The sequence below is a fragment of the Sorex fumeus genome, unplaced genomic scaffold (genome assembly GCF_029834395.1).
Source record: "Sorex fumeus unplaced genomic scaffold, SorFum_2.1 ptg000130l, whole genome shotgun sequence".
Taxonomy (NCBI): Eukaryota; Metazoa; Chordata; class Mammalia; order Eulipotyphla; family Soricidae; genus Sorex; species Sorex fumeus.
Window position 1 is genome coordinate 6,644,075 of NW_026606187.1, and position 19,865 is coordinate 6,663,939.

Sequence of the window (19,865 nt, forward strand, 5' to 3'; positions counted from 1 at the left end):
TTCTAGGGTTCTTTCTAAAACGCGAAAATAAATTTCTGAGGGAGAAGCACTCGGTGTTTGGGGGGCCCGTCACACCACAGCTGTGTGTTGTGTAAGTTTGTTGTCTGCAGATGAGTGAGGCCGGGAGCCAGGGAAGAGAGGGGCGTTTTCACGAAGGTGAGGGGGTCAGAGCAAGCTTCACACCCCCCAGCCCCCAGCACACTCTCTCTCTCTCCTCTCTGCTCCTCCTTTGCCCTGAGACTCCCGTGGGCGAGCCCTCCGCCCTAGCGCTAACCCACTCTCTTCTCTTTGTGTCTTGGCCTTAGGACCCCCGGAGCAAACACAAGTTTAAGATCCACACCTACTCCAGCCCCACCTTCTGTGACCACTGCGGGTCGCTGCTCTACGGACTCATCCACCAGGGCATGAAATGCGACAGTGAGTAGCTGTGTCAACCCGGAAGGGCGGGACCCTCGGGGAAAGTGGCCCCTCCCTGGCTGGGGCCCCTGCTGCAGCTCCCATCCCCTGTCCTGCGGCGGGTACCAGGGCCTGGCAGTATCCCTTCAGATGGGTCCGTGTCACGCAGTACCTGCTTTGGTCACGGTTGTGGGGCTGTGCCTGGCCCGGGCTGGGCTTCCTCAGGCGCAGAGGGAGGGTTCATGCAGGGCGCTGTGAATGTGTACGTGTGCAACTGTGTGTGTGTGTGTGTGTCTCAGTATTTATGTGTGTGCAGTTGTCCGTGTGTATAGATGTGTGTCTCTGTGTTCATGTGTGACTGTATCTGTGTTGTGTGTTTATGTAGAGGGTGTGGTTGTATGTATCTATATTTGTACATATATCTGTGTGTATGTGTGCAATTTTGTTTATGTGAATATGTGTGTATGTTTATGTGTGCCTGTGTATTTTTATGTGCATGACTATGTTGTTTGTCTTTGCATATGGTGTGATTGTGTGTATATGTGTATACATATATATGTGTGTGGTTATGTTTATGTGTGCCTATGTGTATCCATGTGTCTGTGTCTATGTGTGCCTATGTGTGTGTCTGTGTTATGTGTATCTTTTGTGTTTATATGCGTCTCTGTGTGGTTGTGTTTATGGGTATATATATGTGTGTCTGTTTTATGAGTATCCATATATGTTTGTGTTATGTGTATCTCTGTGTGTTATGTGTCTCTATTATGTGTATCTCTCCGTGTGTGTCTGCATTACGTGTATCTCTGTGTGTTTATAGGTGTCTGCATTATGTGTATCTGTGTCTGTGTGTGTTTCTGTTATGTATATCTCTGTGTGTGTTTGTATTTTGTGTATCTGTGTGTTGTGTGTGTCTGTTATGTGTATTTCTGTGTATCTATATTATATGTATTTTTGTGTGTGTTTGAGTTATGTGTGTCTGTGTATGTTTGTATTATGTGTATCTGTGTGTGTCTGTTATATGTATTTCTGTGTATCTGTATTATATGTGTTTCTATGTGTCTGTATTATGTGTATATGTGTAACTGTGTGTAACTATGTGTATATATGTATCTGTGTGCGTGTCTGTGTTGTGTGTATTCTCTGTGTGTCTGTATTAGGTATATCTCTATGTGTGTTACATGTATCTCCACGTGTGTTATGTGGATCTGTGTGTGTGTTGTGTGGATCTGTATGTATCTGTGCCATATGTATCTGTGTGTGTCTGTGTGATGTGTGTGTGCATGCTGTTGGGGTCTGGGTGGTCTCCTTATGCGGAGGGATGGTTGCTGCCGAGGTGTGGTGACAGGACCTGGTTCTCTCATGATCGGGCCCACTGGGCTGGCCCCACAGAGGTGTCAGGGTCTCAGTGATCTGAAGGGTAAGTTCTGTTGGCCAAGCAGGTGGCAGAGTCAGGTGTCAGAGGGGACACCGGGGGAGTCACAGAGGCTTATCGGAGCCATTCCTGCGACCCCACACAACTGTTTCCATCGTTGATGCCCAGGGCTGGTGCCTTCCTGGCAGAGAGAAGCCCCTCAGCGCCCCAGATTTGGGTGGGAGGGGGATGAGGGTGAGTGTCGCCAGGTGGGGGCGGGGGTCACCCGCAGGAAGTCAAGGAGCCTCGGGGCTGTGGCAACAGGAGCACGGGGAGGGCTGAGGCTGAGAATGGGGGGCTGGGGGGCTTCCTGGGGCCTGCTGGCCAGGGCTGGGGCAGGGCCCGGTGGCGCGTAGAGTGTGGGCGAGAGAGGCAGAGACAGAAGCGTGTCTGTGGCACTTATAGGCAGACGCGGGGTGAGGACACGGTGGGGGTGAAGGCTGCCAGGACTCAGCTCTTGAGGGACCTGGAGGGGAGGGGGGCAGCTGGACAGACGGACAGAAGTAACCAGCGGCCTCACACAGGCTCAGGTGAGGCTGGAGAGACACGTGGAGGGACAGGGAGGGAGGAAGAGAGGGTGGGATGAGCCCTGGGGCAGCCAGACACACATGGGAGCAGAGGGGGCCCCTGGGGACAGGCCCGCACCCCGGCTCAGGACAGAGAGGCAGACAGATGGACGGATGGAAGGATGGATACCGGAACTGGCAGGGGCCAGGCCTCGGGGCAGGAGGCTGTGATGGTGGGTCCTGCTGGCGGGCACCTGCTCTCTGCCCTTGAGTGGGTGCCTGTCATCTGTCCCTGCCCCCTGCCTCCTGGACGGCCGGGAGGGAGGGAGCTGAGTGCCCAGGGCCCTGTGCTCCCCCAGCCACCTCCAATCCAGCCTGCTCCTGCGCCTGCCTTGGGTGGGCTGAAAAGGGGCGTCCCCAGCCTCCCTGCCCCCCACCTCCCCGCTCCTAAACTCCTGGCACCTAGACCAAAACACGAGGACCCCCTTCACCTCCCCCTGGGCCATCTGGCCCAGGGGGCTCAGCCTCTGGGAGGTGAGAGACCCGTGGGTGTGATGCTCTGGAGCCCACCAGCTCAGGTCCAGGCTCCGGGCCTCCCCCCCCCCCCCCCGAATTGCACTCACCTCCAGGAGGCTGGGGGTGTCTCTTTCTCTGTTGTCCCTCCGGGCACGGGGTCCAGGGCCACCCACTGGCCAATGCCCAGGCCCAGGTCCGATTCAGGGAAAGCCCGAGAGAGGGGCTCCCATGGCATCACCCCGACTCCGCCCCCGAATCTGCTCCAAGCCCCCTTCTCACTCTCGCCTCCCAGGGAGCCCCGCCCTCTCTCACTGCCTGGGACCTTCTTCCGGGGGCGCCTCTCGGTGTGGCCTTGGCCTTGGGGCCAGGCTCCCGAGCCCTAGGCGTGCGCGGGGGGCGGGGGTGGGGATGGCCCGCAGCCCTTCTCTGCCCGCCAGACCCGGGGGCGGGGGTCGGGGCCGGGGAGCCGGGGGCGGGGCGCAGCCCCACTGAGCCGCGCCCCGTGTCTCTGACCGCCCGCAGCCTGCATGATGAACGTGCACAAGCGCTGCGTGATGAACGTGCCCAGCCTGTGCGGCACCGACCACACGGAGCGCCGCGGCCGCATCTACATCCAGGCGCACATCGAGCGGGAAGTTCTCATCGTCGTCGGTAGGTGGCGCTGCCGGCCGGGGGCGGCACTGCAGGGTGTGTGTGTGTGTGTGTGTGTGTGTGTGTGTGTGTGTGTGTGTGTGTGTGTGTGGGGCGGGGATCTCAGCGCCTGGGGCGCCCCTCATCCAGAGGGTGGGGGTGTGCGGCACTCCCCCCCAACATTCCTAGGGAGAATCATATGCCCTGTCGATCCCTGGGAAGTGGGACGGGCGCCCTCTGCCTGGGGCCTCCCCCAGCTGAGCTCGCTCTGCAGCCCCGTGGCACCCACGCTGGGCCTGCCCGAGTTTCCTCTCTGCTTTGTGCATTGCTGAAATGTTTCAGGGGTTAAAAGAGAGGGACGGTCCAGCCGGCTGGAGAGGTGTCCTGGGTCGGGGCCCTGGCCCAGAGGCCCTGCCCTATGGGCTCGGGCACAACAGAATTCTGCAGATCCGGTGCCAGCAGTGAAACCCAGCCCGGGCTGTGGTGGCCGAGAACTGCACGTCCCCTCAGAGGGAGCTCACCCCCACAGGCTGGGCGCCAGCCAGCAGTCATGCACGGTGGAGTGAATGCACACAAGCAAGCCCCAGCGCTCGGCACCTTAGAAACTGGGGTTTCCCAAGTGGAAACTGAGGCCCAGCCATGGCGCACAGCTCGGTTTGCTCTGCCCTGTGCTGGGAGGGACTTGGTCAGTCCTGGGTCCTCATGGGAAAATGGCCGGGAATGATCACCAAGTTCAGTGCTTCCTGGGGAGCTCTTAAGGAACACTGCTGCCATTGACCTGCACCTGCTGATGGAAGAGGAGCGGGCAGCGGACCCTGCCCGGAGAGGTGGCGAGGCTCCCTTCTCTGGAAGAAACCTCCAGGACCTGGTTGTGGAGGTTTCCTGAAGCTCCCTGGAAGCTTCCTGTGGCTTCTGGGGGGGAAAATGAGGCCTTGCTGCCCTCTAGTGTCTGTCTTCGGGAACTACACCTTTCCTAGGAACTCCTTGGCTGTCTGCAGCTGGACCTTTCCTTCATTCCTTACAAAAACCCTCTGCAAAAATGTAGTATCCTGTTTTATGGATGAAGATACTGGAGGTTCCTAGAAGTCGAGCCTCCAAGAGCTCACACCATTAGTAAGAAGAAGAAATCAGTAGCCAGAGTACCCACTGTGCCAGCCTCAAGACCTGCTAAATAATTCCAGAGCTTGATCTTTTCCCCCAGAGAAGCCCAGTGAGCTAGCTCAGTGCGGATGTCTGTGCACCAGGAAACGGGCTGGGGGTGCACAGTTTAGCCTGAGCGCAAAGTCCTCTGTCACTTTTCAGCGAGTTAGAAACATGCACGCACACACACGCATGCAAACCAACACATGCATACACATACACGAATCACGAATCATGACCATCCTGTTATACGTCGATTGCCTCGAGCAGGCCCCAGTAACGTCTCCTTCATCCTAGCCCTGAGATTTTTAAGAAAGTGCTATATTCGAGGCTCTTTAGGAGAATGAGACCCATCATTGTTACTGGTATTTGGCATATAGGGTACGCCATCGGGTGTTTGCCAGACTCTGCTGTGTGGGCAGGTTACATTCGGTAGCCTGCCAGTTTGTCCAAAGTAGGAATTAGATAATAAGATGTCATAATAAGATGTCAATCCGCTCCCCTCCAAGGGGCCCCCGGCGAGGACAGCCAGGCGTGGGGGCAGGAGACTGCACTGTTCTCTTCCGGGAGCTGGTTTTTATAGTCTCTGAGTCTTGGCCATTGATGGTGCCAGGGGGCCAGTTGGTGGGTGTGACCCCCGCCTACTGGAATTCAGAGGATCTGGGTGGAGGATGCTCAGCCCCGATCCGAGTAGGCTTGGAGATCTCAGCCCCGGGTCCCGCTTGCCTTTGTTCCTCTGCCGGTACCTTCATGTGTGCGGAGAGTGGTCTCAGCATGGTGGTGGCTGGTCCTGGAGGTCTTCGGCTGCCGGAGCCCTGGTCGGGGTGGGGAGGAAAGCTCAACCCGCTCCCTTCCAAGGGGACCTGGCGAGGACAGCCAGGTGCGGGGACAGGAGACTGCACTGTTCTCTTCCGGGAGCTGGTTTTTATAAAACACATACACAAGCACACGCAAACACATACACAGACACGCATGCAACACGCAGACACACACCTTCCCATATTACTTTTTTCTTTCGTGGTTTCTCTTGGTTACTTTTCAGGGGTGTTTTTCTGACAGTCTCTGCCCTGCGGGGCACAGCACAACCTTCCTCCAAGGTCAAGGTCAAGGTCTTCCCTCTAAGGTCAAGGTTGTGGTCTTCCCTCTACTGGCCTGAGGGGCTCTGGCATTTTTTTAAAATTTCTAATCTATTGATTTTAGTATTCCAAGTTTTTAAAAATTGAATCAGTGTACGATACAGTTACAAAGTTGTTCATGGTCGGGTTTCAGTCACGCAGTCATACATTCCAACACCCGTCCCTTCACTGCGTACATTTCCCAGCACCAGTGAGCAATGTCCCCAGTTCCCCTCCAGTCCCCTCCCCACCTATACCACTTTCCCCCCACGCCCCCTGCCCCAGACTGCCTTTGTGGAAGCGACACCTCTCTCTCTCTCTCTCTCCCCCTCTCTCCTCACCTCTCCTCTCCTTCTGGGCACTGCAACATCGATACTGAGAGATTATCAGGTATATCCCTTTCCCTCTGGCAGTTTTTTGAGGGGGTTCCACCCTGTGATGCTCAGGTCTTACTCCTGGCTCTGAACTCAGGAATCACTCCTGGCAGTGCTCAGGGGATCCTATGGGATGCCGGGGATCGAACATGGGTCGGCCGTGTGCAAGGCCAGCGCTCTCCCCGCTGTGCTATCGCTCCATCCCATCCCTCTGGTGTTCTTGATCCCACCTCGTGGTTGTCAGACAGCAAGAGGGTGGGGGGGGGACCTGCATCTCCTCGGGCTGTGCTCGCAGACAAGCGGCCACGGTCAGGGTCACTTAAACCCCCTTGCTCCCCTCATAGCCTGCAGGTGAGTCTGCGGTTTCTCCTGCCGACTTCTCCAGGGTCCCTATTCCCCTTAGCTGGGGGTGCTCCTGGGCCGGCCCCTCCTGTGCTGGGTGCTGCTGCTGCCGGCCTTGTCCCACAAGTCTCTGTCTCCCACCTCCCTCTTCTTAGAAGCATCTGGTCACCCGATGAGCCCCCCGTGCCCTGCCAATCTGCTATGAGGAGATCCACAAACACCTGATTTCCCAGCGGGCTCCTGGTACTAAGACTTGAACTTGTCCTTCTTTGGGGGAGACATGGGGACCCGGGACAATGGGTAATGGCGAGGAAGGGAAGTGGGCAGCCGTCTGAGTGCTCAGTGGCATTTGGGGTTAGAAACCACTGGGGTTTTGGTTTTCATCTTTTTAATTAAATTTTTTTACAATTATGCTGCATTTATTATGATAGTTTTAAATATATATGTATACCTACATTTTCTTTATTTTTCTATACTCTAACTCTGTTGTATGCTGGATTCTTTGACACCGTGCCCTCTGTGGAGGCAGCCTGGCTACTCACCATCATACAGGAGGGGAAACTGAGGCACCACGAGGCCAAGCAGCTTGCCCAGTGTCGCCTCACTGGGCTTTGCTGTTGACCCTTTGCCAGGCTGGGCCCTGTGTGCTCTGGGCCGAGAGCACACAGGGCCCAGCCTGGCAGTGTTGATCAATAAGCAAATAATTCTCAAGGCTTTGATGAGAATTCTTTAAAAATAGAGCCGAGATGGAGATTTCCGTTGAGGTGATTTAGTGGGGACAGAATTGGGGCCAGGCAGGCGGGCTGAGGAGTATGTGTGTGTGTGTGTGGGGGGGGGGGTGTCTCTGCTCATGGTCACGCTGGCTGGTGCCCCCTGTGGGTGTGGATGCATGTTGCAGCCAGGAGGGTGGGTGTCCACGGGAGGGAGCAGAGCAGCCAGGACTGTGGGCTAAATTGCGCCCCCCCCCAGCCACTCAGATCATACGTGGAAACCCCGAGCCTTCTCTCCACTGCAGTGTTATTCGGGGCTGGGGATCCTTGGCGTTGAAGGTGTGTGAGTGGAGTTGGGGACAGTGTGCGAGGAGAAAGAGGGGTGCCACTCTTTCTGCCAGCTGGGGGCCCAGCAAGGAGACAGATGCCCCTCTCCAGGCCGGGCCAAGAGGCCACCCAGGACAGCCACCAGCTGCGGCTGCGTCTCGGACCTTTACTCATGCAGAACGGCGAGGCAGAATGTCTGTTGCTGCAGTGCCAGAGTTTGGCATCTGGCTCGGCTGCTGGCTGCCGGCGGGGAGGCGGGAGGCTGGTATGTGTGTGTGTGTGTGTGTGTGTGTGTGTGTGTGTGTGTGTGGTTCTCCAGGCCAGGTGGCGTCCGCGTGGCTGAGCAAGATGGCCTGGACTTGAGGTCAGCTGTGTGCCATGGACGGCCAACACTCACGGCAGCTCAAGGTTGGGGCTGTGGCAGGTGTGAGGATAGTTGGGCAGCGCCCCAGGTCTGCCCACACCCCCTCCTCGTCCTTCTCTGCACGATGCATGAGCAGCTCACTCGCCTCTATATACAGCCACCCCGAGTCGGACCCTGGCACCCCACAGGGTCCCCCGAGTCTCAGCAGGAACGATCCCTGACTCAGAGCCACAAGTCAGCCCTGAGCATAATGGGTATGGTGCCCAGAAGGCATGGAACCATGACGCCCTCCTCACTTCCTTCAGCTCCCGGTGTCTCAGCCTCCCATCCGTTCTCCGGCTCTGCAGGCCAAGATAGGACTGGCGCTTTCCCTGGGTCCCTCTTCCACGAGGACAGACTCACTGTGTTCCGGTCTTACCGTCTCTTCTCTATCTTGTCCCTTTTTTTTTTGGCTTTTTGGGTCACACCCGGCGATGCACAGGGGTTCCTCCTGGCTCTGCACTCAGGAATTACTCCTGGTGGTGCTCAGGGGACCATACGGGATGCTGGGGATCAAACCCTGGGTCGGCCACGTGCAAGACAAACGCCCTGCTTGCTGTGCTACGCTCCAGGCCCTCGTCCCTTTTCTTTTGTCCCCTCCAGGCTGATGCCTGCCACGGGTCCAGGTGGGCATCTGCACCCGCTATTCCCTCCACCAGGAACGTCCAGGCCTCAGGATTTGTCATCCAGAAGTTCACATTCTTGTCTCCTGTTGGCCTCCTTCCTTTGCCCCAGCCAGGGGGGCTGAGGAGATGGTCCCTGGGGTACATCCACATGGGGTCCCCTGAACTTGAACTTGTGTTGGCTCCTGCCGCCATGAGACCCCATGGCAGCAGGACTGGTTTGTTTGGACTTTGCTGCTATCTTGGCATCCATCACGATGGAGGCGTCCTTAAGTACGTGTGGGGTCAGTGGCCCTGGGCATGGATGAAATGCAACAAACAGACCTGAGTAAATTCCACCAGGATTTCACAGGCATCCCCCAAACCAGTACTCCCCGGGCTCGGGAGCTGAATGTCATCCCGTGGGGCAGGTGACATGTGCTGGGACCCAGGCCAGCAGCAAACAGTGAGGACAGTGAGGCAGCAGCCTGCACTCTGCGGGTGGGGAAAGACCAGCATGAGGGCCGGAGCGAGAGTCCAGTGGGGAGGGCTCTGGCCTTGCGCGTGGCCCACCTGGGTTCCATCCCCAGCACCACATGTTGCTCCCCGAGCCCACCAGGAGTGACCCCTGAGCACGGAACCAGGGGTGAGCCCTTCCAAGTGTGTTACCTCCCCCCCCCCCAACAAAGAAAAAGAAAAAAAGGAAGAAGAAAACCCCAGTCAGGTGGAGGGACTGGTCGGGTCCCAGAAAACCACGTAGACATCCGAGTGCTGAGTGGGTTCCCTGGGCACGAGCCAGGTGGTGTTCGGAGCCAAGAGCGATGTGCTAAAAATGTCCCTGCAGTTTGGGACACCCCCACCCTTAGGCCTTTCAGTTCTGTCTCTCCATCAGCCTAGCAGTCCACACCCGTGATTTCCCCCCGGATGGTCCGACAGTGACCCGCTGCCTTCCCTGTATCTGAGGTTGTGGACCCGTAATTCAAGTTCAGGAAACTTCGGGTTGTTCTTAAAAGGTGCCAAGGGGGTGAAAATGCCTTTCTCTGGGGACCAGCATCCCGTGATCTTCCCGTGACCTCAGGCTGACTGGGCTTTCTTAGATTAGCACCCCCAGAAAGACCCGGGCGGCACCGATGCAGGTACATGGTCCTGGGGCTCCCCAGAAGCCGATGCCCAGGGGAGGGAAGTTCATGACAGGCCGCTGGGTGATGCCATCGATTCCAAAGTCTCGAAAGTTCCCTCGGAGAAAAGTTGCGGGTAGCTGGGTCTGCTGGTCTCTGGAAGGATTGGTTCTGGGTCAGGTATGGGCCTGGTCGTGTTAGGAAGAGTTGTTTCCGGGTCCACAATACTCCCATCTCCCCATCAGTCCTGTGGCCAGTCAGTGCCGTGGGCCTGCAGGGACAGGGCTGGCCTCTCGTGCCGTCCCCTGGTGAGCCCTGCCCATCCTCTTCATCAGCCGCAGACACCGTCCTCCCACAACTTCACCCCCATGCCCTGTACTCCCAAGCCCTGCCCTGCCCTGAGTCCTTCCATTAAAGCCTGTGTGGTTGGGGTGTATGGAGCTCAGCATCCGGCAGGGCCCTAGAGGGCTTTGGGGTTGCCACCTACAGCCCCCCGAGGGGACCCTCTACTTTCAGGGAGAAGCGAAGAGGGGAAGGAACGAGAAAGGAAGTGGCAGGAATGTCCAGGTGCGCTCAGGTCCCTCCGGCCTCCAGCATGTGAAATGGTCATAGCGAGCCACTAGGGGGCAGCCTTGCCTTCCACCTGGTCCTTCCCTGGATGTGGCCGGAGGCAAGAATGACCGGCCAGCAACAACAGGACCCAAGGCAAACAGAGGCTCCCTGTCCCCTCAGGCCTCACCTCTCTGAGGACAGGTGCCCTCACCCCTTGTTAAACAGCCATACCTCGTCAGCAGGGGGCTGGCTTCCTGTTTCTGTGCCTGACCGCCCCCCACCCAGTCCATCAATGATCAAGGATGCTGTGGTCATAGAGAGCGCAGGAGCAGAGAGAACCCCGGCTTCTCCAAGGGCAGAGAGAGCCCTACACACATCCCAGCATTAGACAGGAAAAGTCCACATCTCAGGAGGGGAGATGCGGGTGACACATGTGCTCGGGCACCACGTATGCCGCAGCCACGTGGGCACAAGCGGCACATGGCTCAGGGAGCACGTGCATGTTCTTCCTTTGTTCAAGGCAGCTTTTATAGAGTATCTGTCTTCTCAGGATGTCTTAGTCTGGAATGTTCTGAAGTCTTCTCTGGGCTGAATCACTAAAGTTAATCGGATTAAGGGAGAGGTCCGAGGATATTTGAGGAATTTCCTTCCTGGGTAGGTGTCCAGTCTCCTCAGGGTCCTTTGCGGGCACCAGGTGAGGGTCTTAGTTCCTGTTTTCTGCAAGGTTGGCTTTCACAACTTCAGAGCTCCTACTTCCTAGGAAATGTATTGCCATCCCCTGGGGAGGGGGCCTTCCCTATCTGCCTGTCCGCCTACGTCTCCATGAGTGGTCCTTGCTGGAATCACCAGGGTACGGGGCCCGACGAGACGAAGGGCCATATCAAAATGCATCGAGCATGACCTCGTTTCGAAGAAGCAAGTGGCCGCCACAGACACTTGCAATGTGTGAGGTTCAGTTGTGTATTTTTGTCCGGGTGGAAAGGAAGGTGTGGAGAGGGGCCGAGGCTCTGTGAGTCTCCTGGAAGGTTGGGGGTGGGGGCAGACAGGGTGTCGGGAGCAGGGGACCCACGATTGGGCTCATCTCTGGCTGCATCTTCCGAGCTCTGTGGCTGCAGACACACAGGGAACTCAGGAATGTTCAGAAAGGAAAACCCAGAAGCATGAACTCCAGCAGAAACTCCCAGGATCAGAGCATAGGAGGGATTGGCCAAGCGGGTGACAGGGGATGGCTGGGCGGTTTGTGGCTTGGGCACAGTGAGGGGCTGAGAATTAGTGGGTTTCCTTGGCTGCTGGCATGTGCCCTTAGGAGCCAGGGTGCTCTGGGACCCTTCTGATGTTGGTCATCTGCCCTTTTTGCCGCTCTTGTCACTGTGTCGTGCCTGTCATGTGCCAAGAACTTACCTGGCAGCCCGGGGTTCACCTGCACCCCACAACCCCCAGGTCTGATTTCTTGGACTGTAAAAACCTCTACATGCGCTAGTGCCTTCCAGTTCTGTTTCCCATCGTGTGACTTCCTTAGAGCCCCGGAAGTTCATTGTGTGTGTGTGGGGGTGGTGGTGGTGTCCACACTTGAGAAATTATAGGTCTGGCCACTGTGTGTGTGGCCCGCTGCCCCGTGGATGTAGGACCACAGACTCCTGGGTTCAGCGTGCACTAGCTGAGTCAAAATCTGCATTTCAACAAAGTCTGCCCTAACCTGTACCTCTGTCGCTTAAACGTCTGGAGTCTTTTCCACTAGAAGGCGGGCTTTCCCCAGGCTTAACAGGCAGGGCGCGTCGTGTCAACTAGAGGGCGGGCTTTCCCCAGGCTTAACCGGCAGGGCGCGTCGTGTCCACTAGAGGGCGGGCTTTCCCCAGGCTTAACCGGCAGGGCGCGTCGTGTCCACTAGAGGGCGAGCTTTCCCCAGGCTTAACCGGCAGGGCGCGTCCTGCCCACTAGAGGGCGAACTTTCCCAGGCTTAACAGGTAGGGCGCATCTTGTCCACTAGAGGGTGGGCTTTCCCGTGTGCTGGGTTTGCTCCGTGGCCACGGGTGGGTGTGAGAGGGCTGTTGCTCTGTGCTTTCCAGCCCCCCGGGGTCGTGGCACCAGAGCAGCCAGGAACCTGTGGGTCTATCCTGCAGGGGCCACAGCCCCCGTTGTCTGTATGCTCAAAATAGGCCTTGTGAGACAGACCCAGGGGTCGAGGCATTTCTGCCTCTCTCAGGAGTGCCTGGGCTGGGGCCGGCCAGAGCCAGAGTCCAGTGGGGAGGGCGCCGGCCTTTGGTCCCCGGCCCCCTCTAGGGTTCCCTAAACGCACAGCAGTGAGCCCTGAAAAGAGCCAGGAGTCAGCCTTGAGCACTGCGGAGTGTGCCCTCCCTCCCGACCCCCAGTAACCAGGAGCTGCTGGCATGGCATCCCCCACACAGGACGGAGTCGCTGCCCTCGGCACCCACTCCAGTCTGGGGCCTGAGCCAGCACCGCCTTGCAACAGAGAGTGACGGGGGCTGCACAGGAAACGGAGCAGCCAGCCTGGTGCTGGGAGCGGGGCGGTCCTTGAAGACCTGCTGGAGGAGACCAGATCCTCACATGGTGTGTGTGCGTGTATGGGTGTGTATGAGTGTGAGTGTGTGTTTGTGTGTGTGATTGTGTGGGAGTGTGTGGAGGCTGTGTGTGGGTGTGTGTAGGTGTGGATGTGGATGTGTGTGTCGGGGTGTGTGGATGTATGTGTTGGGTCTGTGTGTGAATGTGTATGTGCGGGGGTGTATGGGGTATGTGTGTGCATGTGTGTGAGAGGTGGGAGTGTGTGGGTGTGGGTGTGAATGTGTGTGGGTATCTATATGGGGATGTGCGCATGTGTGGGGGGTGTGGGAGTGTGTGGGGGTGTGAATGTGTGTGGTGTAGTTTATGGGTGTGTGTACATGTGTGTATGGGTGTGTATGGGTACGTGGGAGTTTGTGTGAATGTGTGTGGATATGTATATGGGTGTGTCTGTGTGTGTATGTGTGTGGATATGTGTGTATGAATGTGTGTGGGTTTGTGTGTGACTGTGTGTGGGTATGTATGTGTGTGTATGATTGTGTGTTGGGGTGCGAGCACTGCTCAGGGCCATCGGTCAGCAGGGAGCGGCCACCCTTGGAACGGTCTTTGCTTTAAGGCTCTGAACACACTTGAGCAGACACACCTGGTGTGGCAGACATCCTGGTTCTGTCCTGCTCTGCTTGTGTCCCCTGGTGCATGGCCATGGGTCACTCCTGAGCCCAGGGCCATGAATTGCTCCTGAGCACTGTCGGTGGGAGCCCCTCCCCCCCACCAAGAGAAAGAACAACAGGCTTTGCCTCACCATCGACCCCTCCCTCTAATCATTGACAAATGTGTCCTGACCCGCCAGCCGCAAAGCCCAGCTCCAGACAGGCGCTTCCTTCTGCTCCAGAGGAGATGTTCCTCGGGGAGGTTCGCCTGGGGTCAGGCAGCCCCACGCGCTGGCAGTTCCGGGATGTTCTCAGGCAGGGTGGGCACAGTGCTGTGGCCCCGGGGGCGTGTCTCAGTGACTCCCTGATTCTGTGCTCTGTCCCTCTGGGCCCTGCCCTCCTCCTGTCTTTAGGATTCTGTTTGAACCCCACTTTATTTTATTTATTTTTTTTTATTAGTGTAATACCATGAGGTACAGTTGGAGACTTACAAACTTTCGTGCTTGGGTTTCAGTTATACAATGATCGGGTCCCCATCCCTCCACCAGTGCCCATTCTCCACCTCCAATGCTCCCAGCATCCCTCCCTCCCACCCCGACTCTGTGGCAGGGCATTCCCTTTTGCTCTCTTTCCTTTAGGGTGCTGTGGTTTGCAATAGAGGTATCGAGTGGCCATCGTGTTCGGTCTGTAGTCTACTTTCAGCGCGCATCTCGCATCCCGAGCGAGTCCTCCAAACATCCTTTACTTGGTCGAACCCTGCTTTAGGCTTTTGCTATTGTGACCTTGTGGCAACATGCTGTCCCCTCCACCTGTCCACTGGGTGGCTGTCACTTCTGGGGTTCTGGCTCTGATGCTCGTCGTCGTCAGGCTCTTGCCCATGTGGGTCACTGGCCTGAGTTACTGGAAGGACCGAGCCCTGCCCACAGTGGGCTCTGCCCAGGTAGCCCAAAGCGAGCACGTCTGTGTCCCCGTAGGGGAAACCAGCTCGGAGACAGGGGCAGCGGGCAGGGCAGGCCTTGCTGATTTGGGTCTGGCCCAGGGGACAGAAGAAATCATGGAGGCGGGACACGGGGAATTTTAAGTGGACACTTCGGAAGGGGGTGGGCGAGCCGCTGGCCAGGGCACCAGATTTCAGTCTCCAAAGTCCGTGGCAGAACTTTGCAAGGGCTGAGCCCCTGCCGTGGCGCGAGTGGGGTGTGTCAAGCAGGTGTGTCCAGCAGAGGGGACCATGGGGGCTCTGAGGGAGCGAGGCGGGGGGAGCAAGGTGGGTCTGATGGCTTCAGAGCCCACTCTAAGATGCTCTTGGTTTTCCTCCTTTTTTGATAGTTTTTTTGGCCACGCCCAGTGGTGCTCAGGAATCACTCCTGGTGGTGCTCGGGGGACCATCTGCGGTGCGGGGGGGAACGCGTCTGTCACATGCAAGGCAGACGCTTACCTGCTGTGTTACGGCGAGGGCCTCAGACGTTCTCTTGCCCACGAGTCACCTCGCGTTGCTGTGACGCTTCTCATTCTGCGGTGGCCCCTCCTGGCGCTCAGGCAGGATCTCTTGACGTTTTTCGTTTGGGTGGCAGGCACCAGTGCTGGTACCAGCTCCTTGCTCATCGGGCGTGGTGTGCTCATTCGGTCCCATGAGACGGACACTGAACTCACCTCATCCTGGAGAGGAGAGGGAAGCGCAGCAAGGAGCGGGGACTTGGCAAAGGGCACACAGCCCCAGGCGCCAGCATCAGGGTTTGAACTCGATCGGTCTGTCTGAGCAGCCGCATCCTGTCACGAGGCAGTCCCGCCTCCAGGGGACCCGCGTGGCCTTTGGACACAGAAGTCCAAAGCACTTGGCCAGGGAGGGGAGCGCGCCAGTCAGACTGAACCCAGCGCCACTCGAGAGGCGTTTTCCCAGGCAGCGAGGCCCGCGCCGCTGACAGCTTCAGCCCTGCCGCCGGGACAGTCTGACGATCCCGGGACTCGGCTCGCATGCCAAGAGCCCGGTGCATCCCAGGAAACATCTCGGGGAGACGTCTGGAATTTTCCCTCTGCCCTGACTGGCCCCGTCTGCATCCTTCTGCCCGGCTGGGGCCTGGGTGAGGGTTGGTTTTCCTGGAGGGCAGAGGCAGTCCCACGCGGGGGCACCCAGGGCGCGATGCCTCCGTGTGCAGGCGGGAAGTGTTAAGTGTGTGGTGCAGAGGAGGTGCCGAGAGCCCACAGTGACCCCGGGGTGGGAGGGCTGAGCTGGGGATCTCCGCCTGCTGCTGGCCACTTGTCTGCACCTGGACCTTAGCCAAGAGGCCGAGAAGCAACGCCAGTTACCTGACACTGAGGGTAGAGGCTGAAGCTTCAGCGCCAGGGGACGGAGATGGGGACAGGGGCTGTTCTGGGCTGTCAGACACCACCGTGTCCCCTTCGTGAGGGTACAGGGAGGCGGGGACAGAGGGGCTGCTCCCGCCCGTCCTCTTCTCCCTCCTGAGCCCACCTGCCTGCCAGTGGGAAGGCGTTCGGCCTCCGGCACCAGCTCCTGGGGTCCTGGTGGATGCCTGCCCGGGCTGAACGATACGAGGTCCCCTAGGCCGGGGCGTCAGTGCTGAGGGCCATATCCCTCCCCCTGACCCTTTGATTTTCCTGCTTCTTCCAATCTACGCCGCCGTCCGGCTGTGGTTTGAGAAATAGCCCGCCACAGGGGCCTTCTGACCCAGGCACAGAGGGGGAGGCCTGGCAGGGGCCAGTGGGCATGTTTGTGCGGGGCCGGCGGTTCCCAAGGGTGCCCGGCGGCCCCTGCTCCCCTCTGCTGCGGCGGCCATGGCCTCTGGTCAGATTCGTGACTGTCTCCCTCCCTCTGGACCTCTTGGGGCTGGGCTCGGTGCTGGATTCTTCATCTGTTGTATCTGCCCCGCACAGTCGGGGAAACTGAGGCTGAGGCCAGCGAGGTGGTTGGATGGGTCAGTGGGAGGAGGAGGGAAGTTTGGTCCCTGGACTTGGGTGGAGTGAGGCAGCCTGGGGGGAGGGCGGAGGGATTGAGGTGCTGAGGCGGGAGGGATGAGGCGTGGCTCCCTCCTAGCCCCATGAACATCTCGGCCGTGACCTTGGCCATGACCTTGGCTGGGATTTCCCAGCCTTCTCTCTCCTATTTCCTGCTACTGCCTCTGTGCCGACCTTTAGCTCAGGAGACAGCGGCCCCTGGGCAGGGTGGGCAGGCAGGCGCCATGCCGGAAATGCCTCGTCTCCCAGGCTGCTGGCCCGGGCACGCAGGGTGCCCAGGGCTGTTGGCAGGGCTCCCCCGGGAGCCAGTGTCCGTCCCCGAGGGAGCGACAGAGACCCTCCCCTCCCCCATCGTGGTATGTCCCAGGGCCACTACCCCCACCTCAGCGTGAGGTAAATGGGGGAGACCCTCGTCTCTGCCTCTCCCAGCCCACCTGCTTGTCTGGCTTCCTTTGTTCTTTTCATGGGTGGGTCTCCAAATATCCACACCCTCCCCCCAACCCCACCCCGAGTCTCCTGCTCACAAATTCCACATCAGAGTCTGTTTCCAGAAAATTCCACTCAACATACCTGGTACCACATCTGTACCTCTGGTCTCAACTGCTGATTTTTGAAGGAGTCCCCGGTGAGGCCTGTGTTGTTTGTTGTGGCAGCGCCCGCTCAAGGCACGTGACTGATGCTTGTGGAGTGTTTGTAGAATATGCAGATAAGCACGTCGCCCGCACACACACCTCCACAGCCCTCACACACATACGCACTTTCTAGCATATGCATGCAATACACATGTGCACAGTCTTTCTCTCATACACTCACATACACACACACTCTCTCACACACACACTCACACACACACACTCTCACACATACACTCACACTCTCACACACACTCACACACTCTCACACGTACACTCACATACACACACCGTCACATACACATTCACATACACATTCTCACACACTCACACACACACTCACACACTCACACACACTCTCTTGCACACACTCTCCCATATACATTTACATACACATTCGCACGCACACACACTCTCACACACACTCACACACTCACACACACTCATACACACACACACTTTCACACATAAACTCACATACATTCTCACACTCATGCACTCACGCATACACACGCACCCTCACACACTCTCTCACACAAATTCTCTCACCTACTCTTTTTCACACACAAACTCACATAAACTCTCTCACATTCTCTCTCTCTCTCTCTCTCTCTCTCTCTCTCACACACACACACACACACACACACACCCTCACATATACTTTCTCTCTTTCTCTCCCCCTCTCTCCCCCCCCCACACTCTCTCCCTCTCTCTCGGGGCAGTGTGCCGTTAAAGACAATTTCCGAGGTGTGAGTTACAGGTGATCTGGAAGTGTCTTCCCTGGGTGCTCTAGCCTTCCTGAGCCAATGCTGCCAGGGCCTGCAGACCCCTCAGCCGTGCCCGCTCTCCCTCAGCAAACGGTGAGAGAGAGAGACGACCGTGGGCATCACTCGAGCGCCAGAGCCTCTTCCTCGGGGCCTTTAATTTTTGAGCTTTCATTACTGGGAGAGCAGAATGTATCACTTGCATTCCAAAATTGATTTTTGTTTCCCGAAAGAAGCCCATAAAAATAAATAACTTCCCGGGAGGGGAGAAAAACAAAAAAGATGAAAAGGCCTCTATGTGGGGCAATTTGTTAAAAAAAAAAAAAAAGCGAAGCCAGGCTGGCTCCGGGGGACAGAGCCGCCAGGACGTGTCGATTCTCTCTGCCCACCCCCCACCCCCAGCCCCCTTTCTGTTTTCTTTAAACTCGACTCGCCAGAAGCCCCACCATCAAGAAAGCTGGCTTCAGCTGGGTGTCCTGGGGGCATGCCGGCCCGTCTGCGTTTGCTCCGCGCCGCTGTCACTCCTTAGTAGTTGTGTCAGGAAGCCTCGGCCACGCCAGGCGCTCTGATGGCTCGTCCATGTTCTTCGCATTCTGTCTGGTGTGATCTGGGCACCTGGACCTGGAGCACTCAGGGGTCCTGGCTGGCCTGTCTCAAGCCCGAGCTGGCTCCTGGCGGTTGCCCCTGTGGCTGGTGGTCACTGGCGCTGCAGGAAGAGTCAGCGAGAGCAATTCAGACGTGGCTGTCGGGACTCTGTCAGCCCGGCATTTTCTGTCTCCAAGTACACTTTTCGGGAACAGAGAATCGAATTTCTGTTCTTCCAGGTTGCTGTTTTACTTTACTTTCTCAGCCGTAAGGAGGAGCACCCTAGCAAGGAAGATACCGAGTTGTTTCTTGGAAGAGGGACACGACCAAGAATCAGAGAGGTTGTGCAGTTAGCCTGAGGTCACACAGCAAAGCCAAGATGCAGCGAACCCTCTGTGGGTGAACTAGCCTTGGGCTGCTGTGTCCTTCTCGTCTCTCCTTCCTTCACCACCTTTTCTCAGCTGGTACCTAGGAGAGCACCTCCCTGGGGAGAGCACCCACATGCTGAGCCCAAGCTTCCACCCTGCAGGGATGTTCTGTTCTTCTCCGTGAAGGCTCTGTGAAGTCTCCCAATGCTCCCACAGCCATGCTGGCCATCCTCTGCCCGTACCTTCTCCCTCCTTCCCCAGCGTCCCTCCTTGTGGCACCCATGCTGAGTGTATCACTTTATCTTTTGTGTTTTTTTAATTGAATCACTGTGAGATGCAGTCACAAAGCTTTCATGTTTGAGTTTCAGTCAAACAATGATCGAACTCCCACCCCTCCACCAGTGCACATTCTCCACCACCAATGTCCCCGGTACACCCCCACTTTCCACCCCTCCCCCTGCCTCCATGGCAGACAGTTTCCCCCACACTCTCTCTCTCTACTTTTGAGCATTACGGTTTGTAATACAGATACTGAGAGGCTATCACATTTGGTTCTTCATCTGCTTTCAAAGCACACATCTCCCATCCCGAACAATTCCGCCAACCATCATTGTCTTAGTGATCCCTTCTCTATCTCAGCTGCCTTCTCCCCCAGCTCATGAGACAGGCTTCCAACTATTTAAAATATTTTTTTCTGTTTGTTTTTTTCCACCTCCAGCTGTGCTCAGGGCTGACCCTCAGCTCTGCACTCGGGACCATTCCTGGTGGGGCACTTTGGGTGCCAGGCACGGAACCCAGGTCGGCTCCCTGCAAGGCCAGTGCCCTCTGGGCTGGCCTGTCGCTCCGCCCAGTTGGTCTTGACTAACTTTGCGGGTGACGGGGGCTCATGCAGTAAGGAAGCTGGCAGGAGCCCGGGAGAGAGAGAAGCAGTGTTTCCCTGTGAATCCCACGGCCCCGGGCAGAGCATCTTGATACTGTTTCCTGCTGTGTTTTCGGTAGATTCTCGACAGCGTCCTGGTCTCATGGCATCTGGTTGTACTGTGTCCTTCTCCTGCCCCTGCTCCCTTCCTTGACCCCCCCCCCACTCCCAGTCCATTCATCCTGCTCTCTTCTGGGTGGTCTCCATACCTGTTGGTTCCTTTTTCCCTGACCGCAGGACGCTGACTGTGACTCCCCTCATAAAACCCCCTGAGTGGGTTTCTGGCCCACCTGGGTGTCTGTGGCAGTGCTTCCATTC

At 57.4% G+C, this 19,865-nt stretch overlaps 1 protein-coding gene across 2 annotated transcripts in view; it reads left to right on the top strand.

Moving 5' to 3' along the window:
* The window catches only part of PRKCB (protein kinase C beta), a 338,310-nt gene that overhangs the window by 180,217 nt on the left and 138,228 nt on the right, over positions 1-19,865 (top strand). For both annotated transcript variants that reach the window (XM_056138779.1, XM_056138780.1), the window contains exons 4-5: positions 306-417; positions 3,352-3,480. In XM_056138779.1, coding sequence (XP_055994754.1) covers positions 306-417; positions 3,352-3,480 — 241 coding nt within the window. The remainder of the gene's footprint in view (positions 1-305; positions 418-3,351; positions 3,481-19,865) is intronic.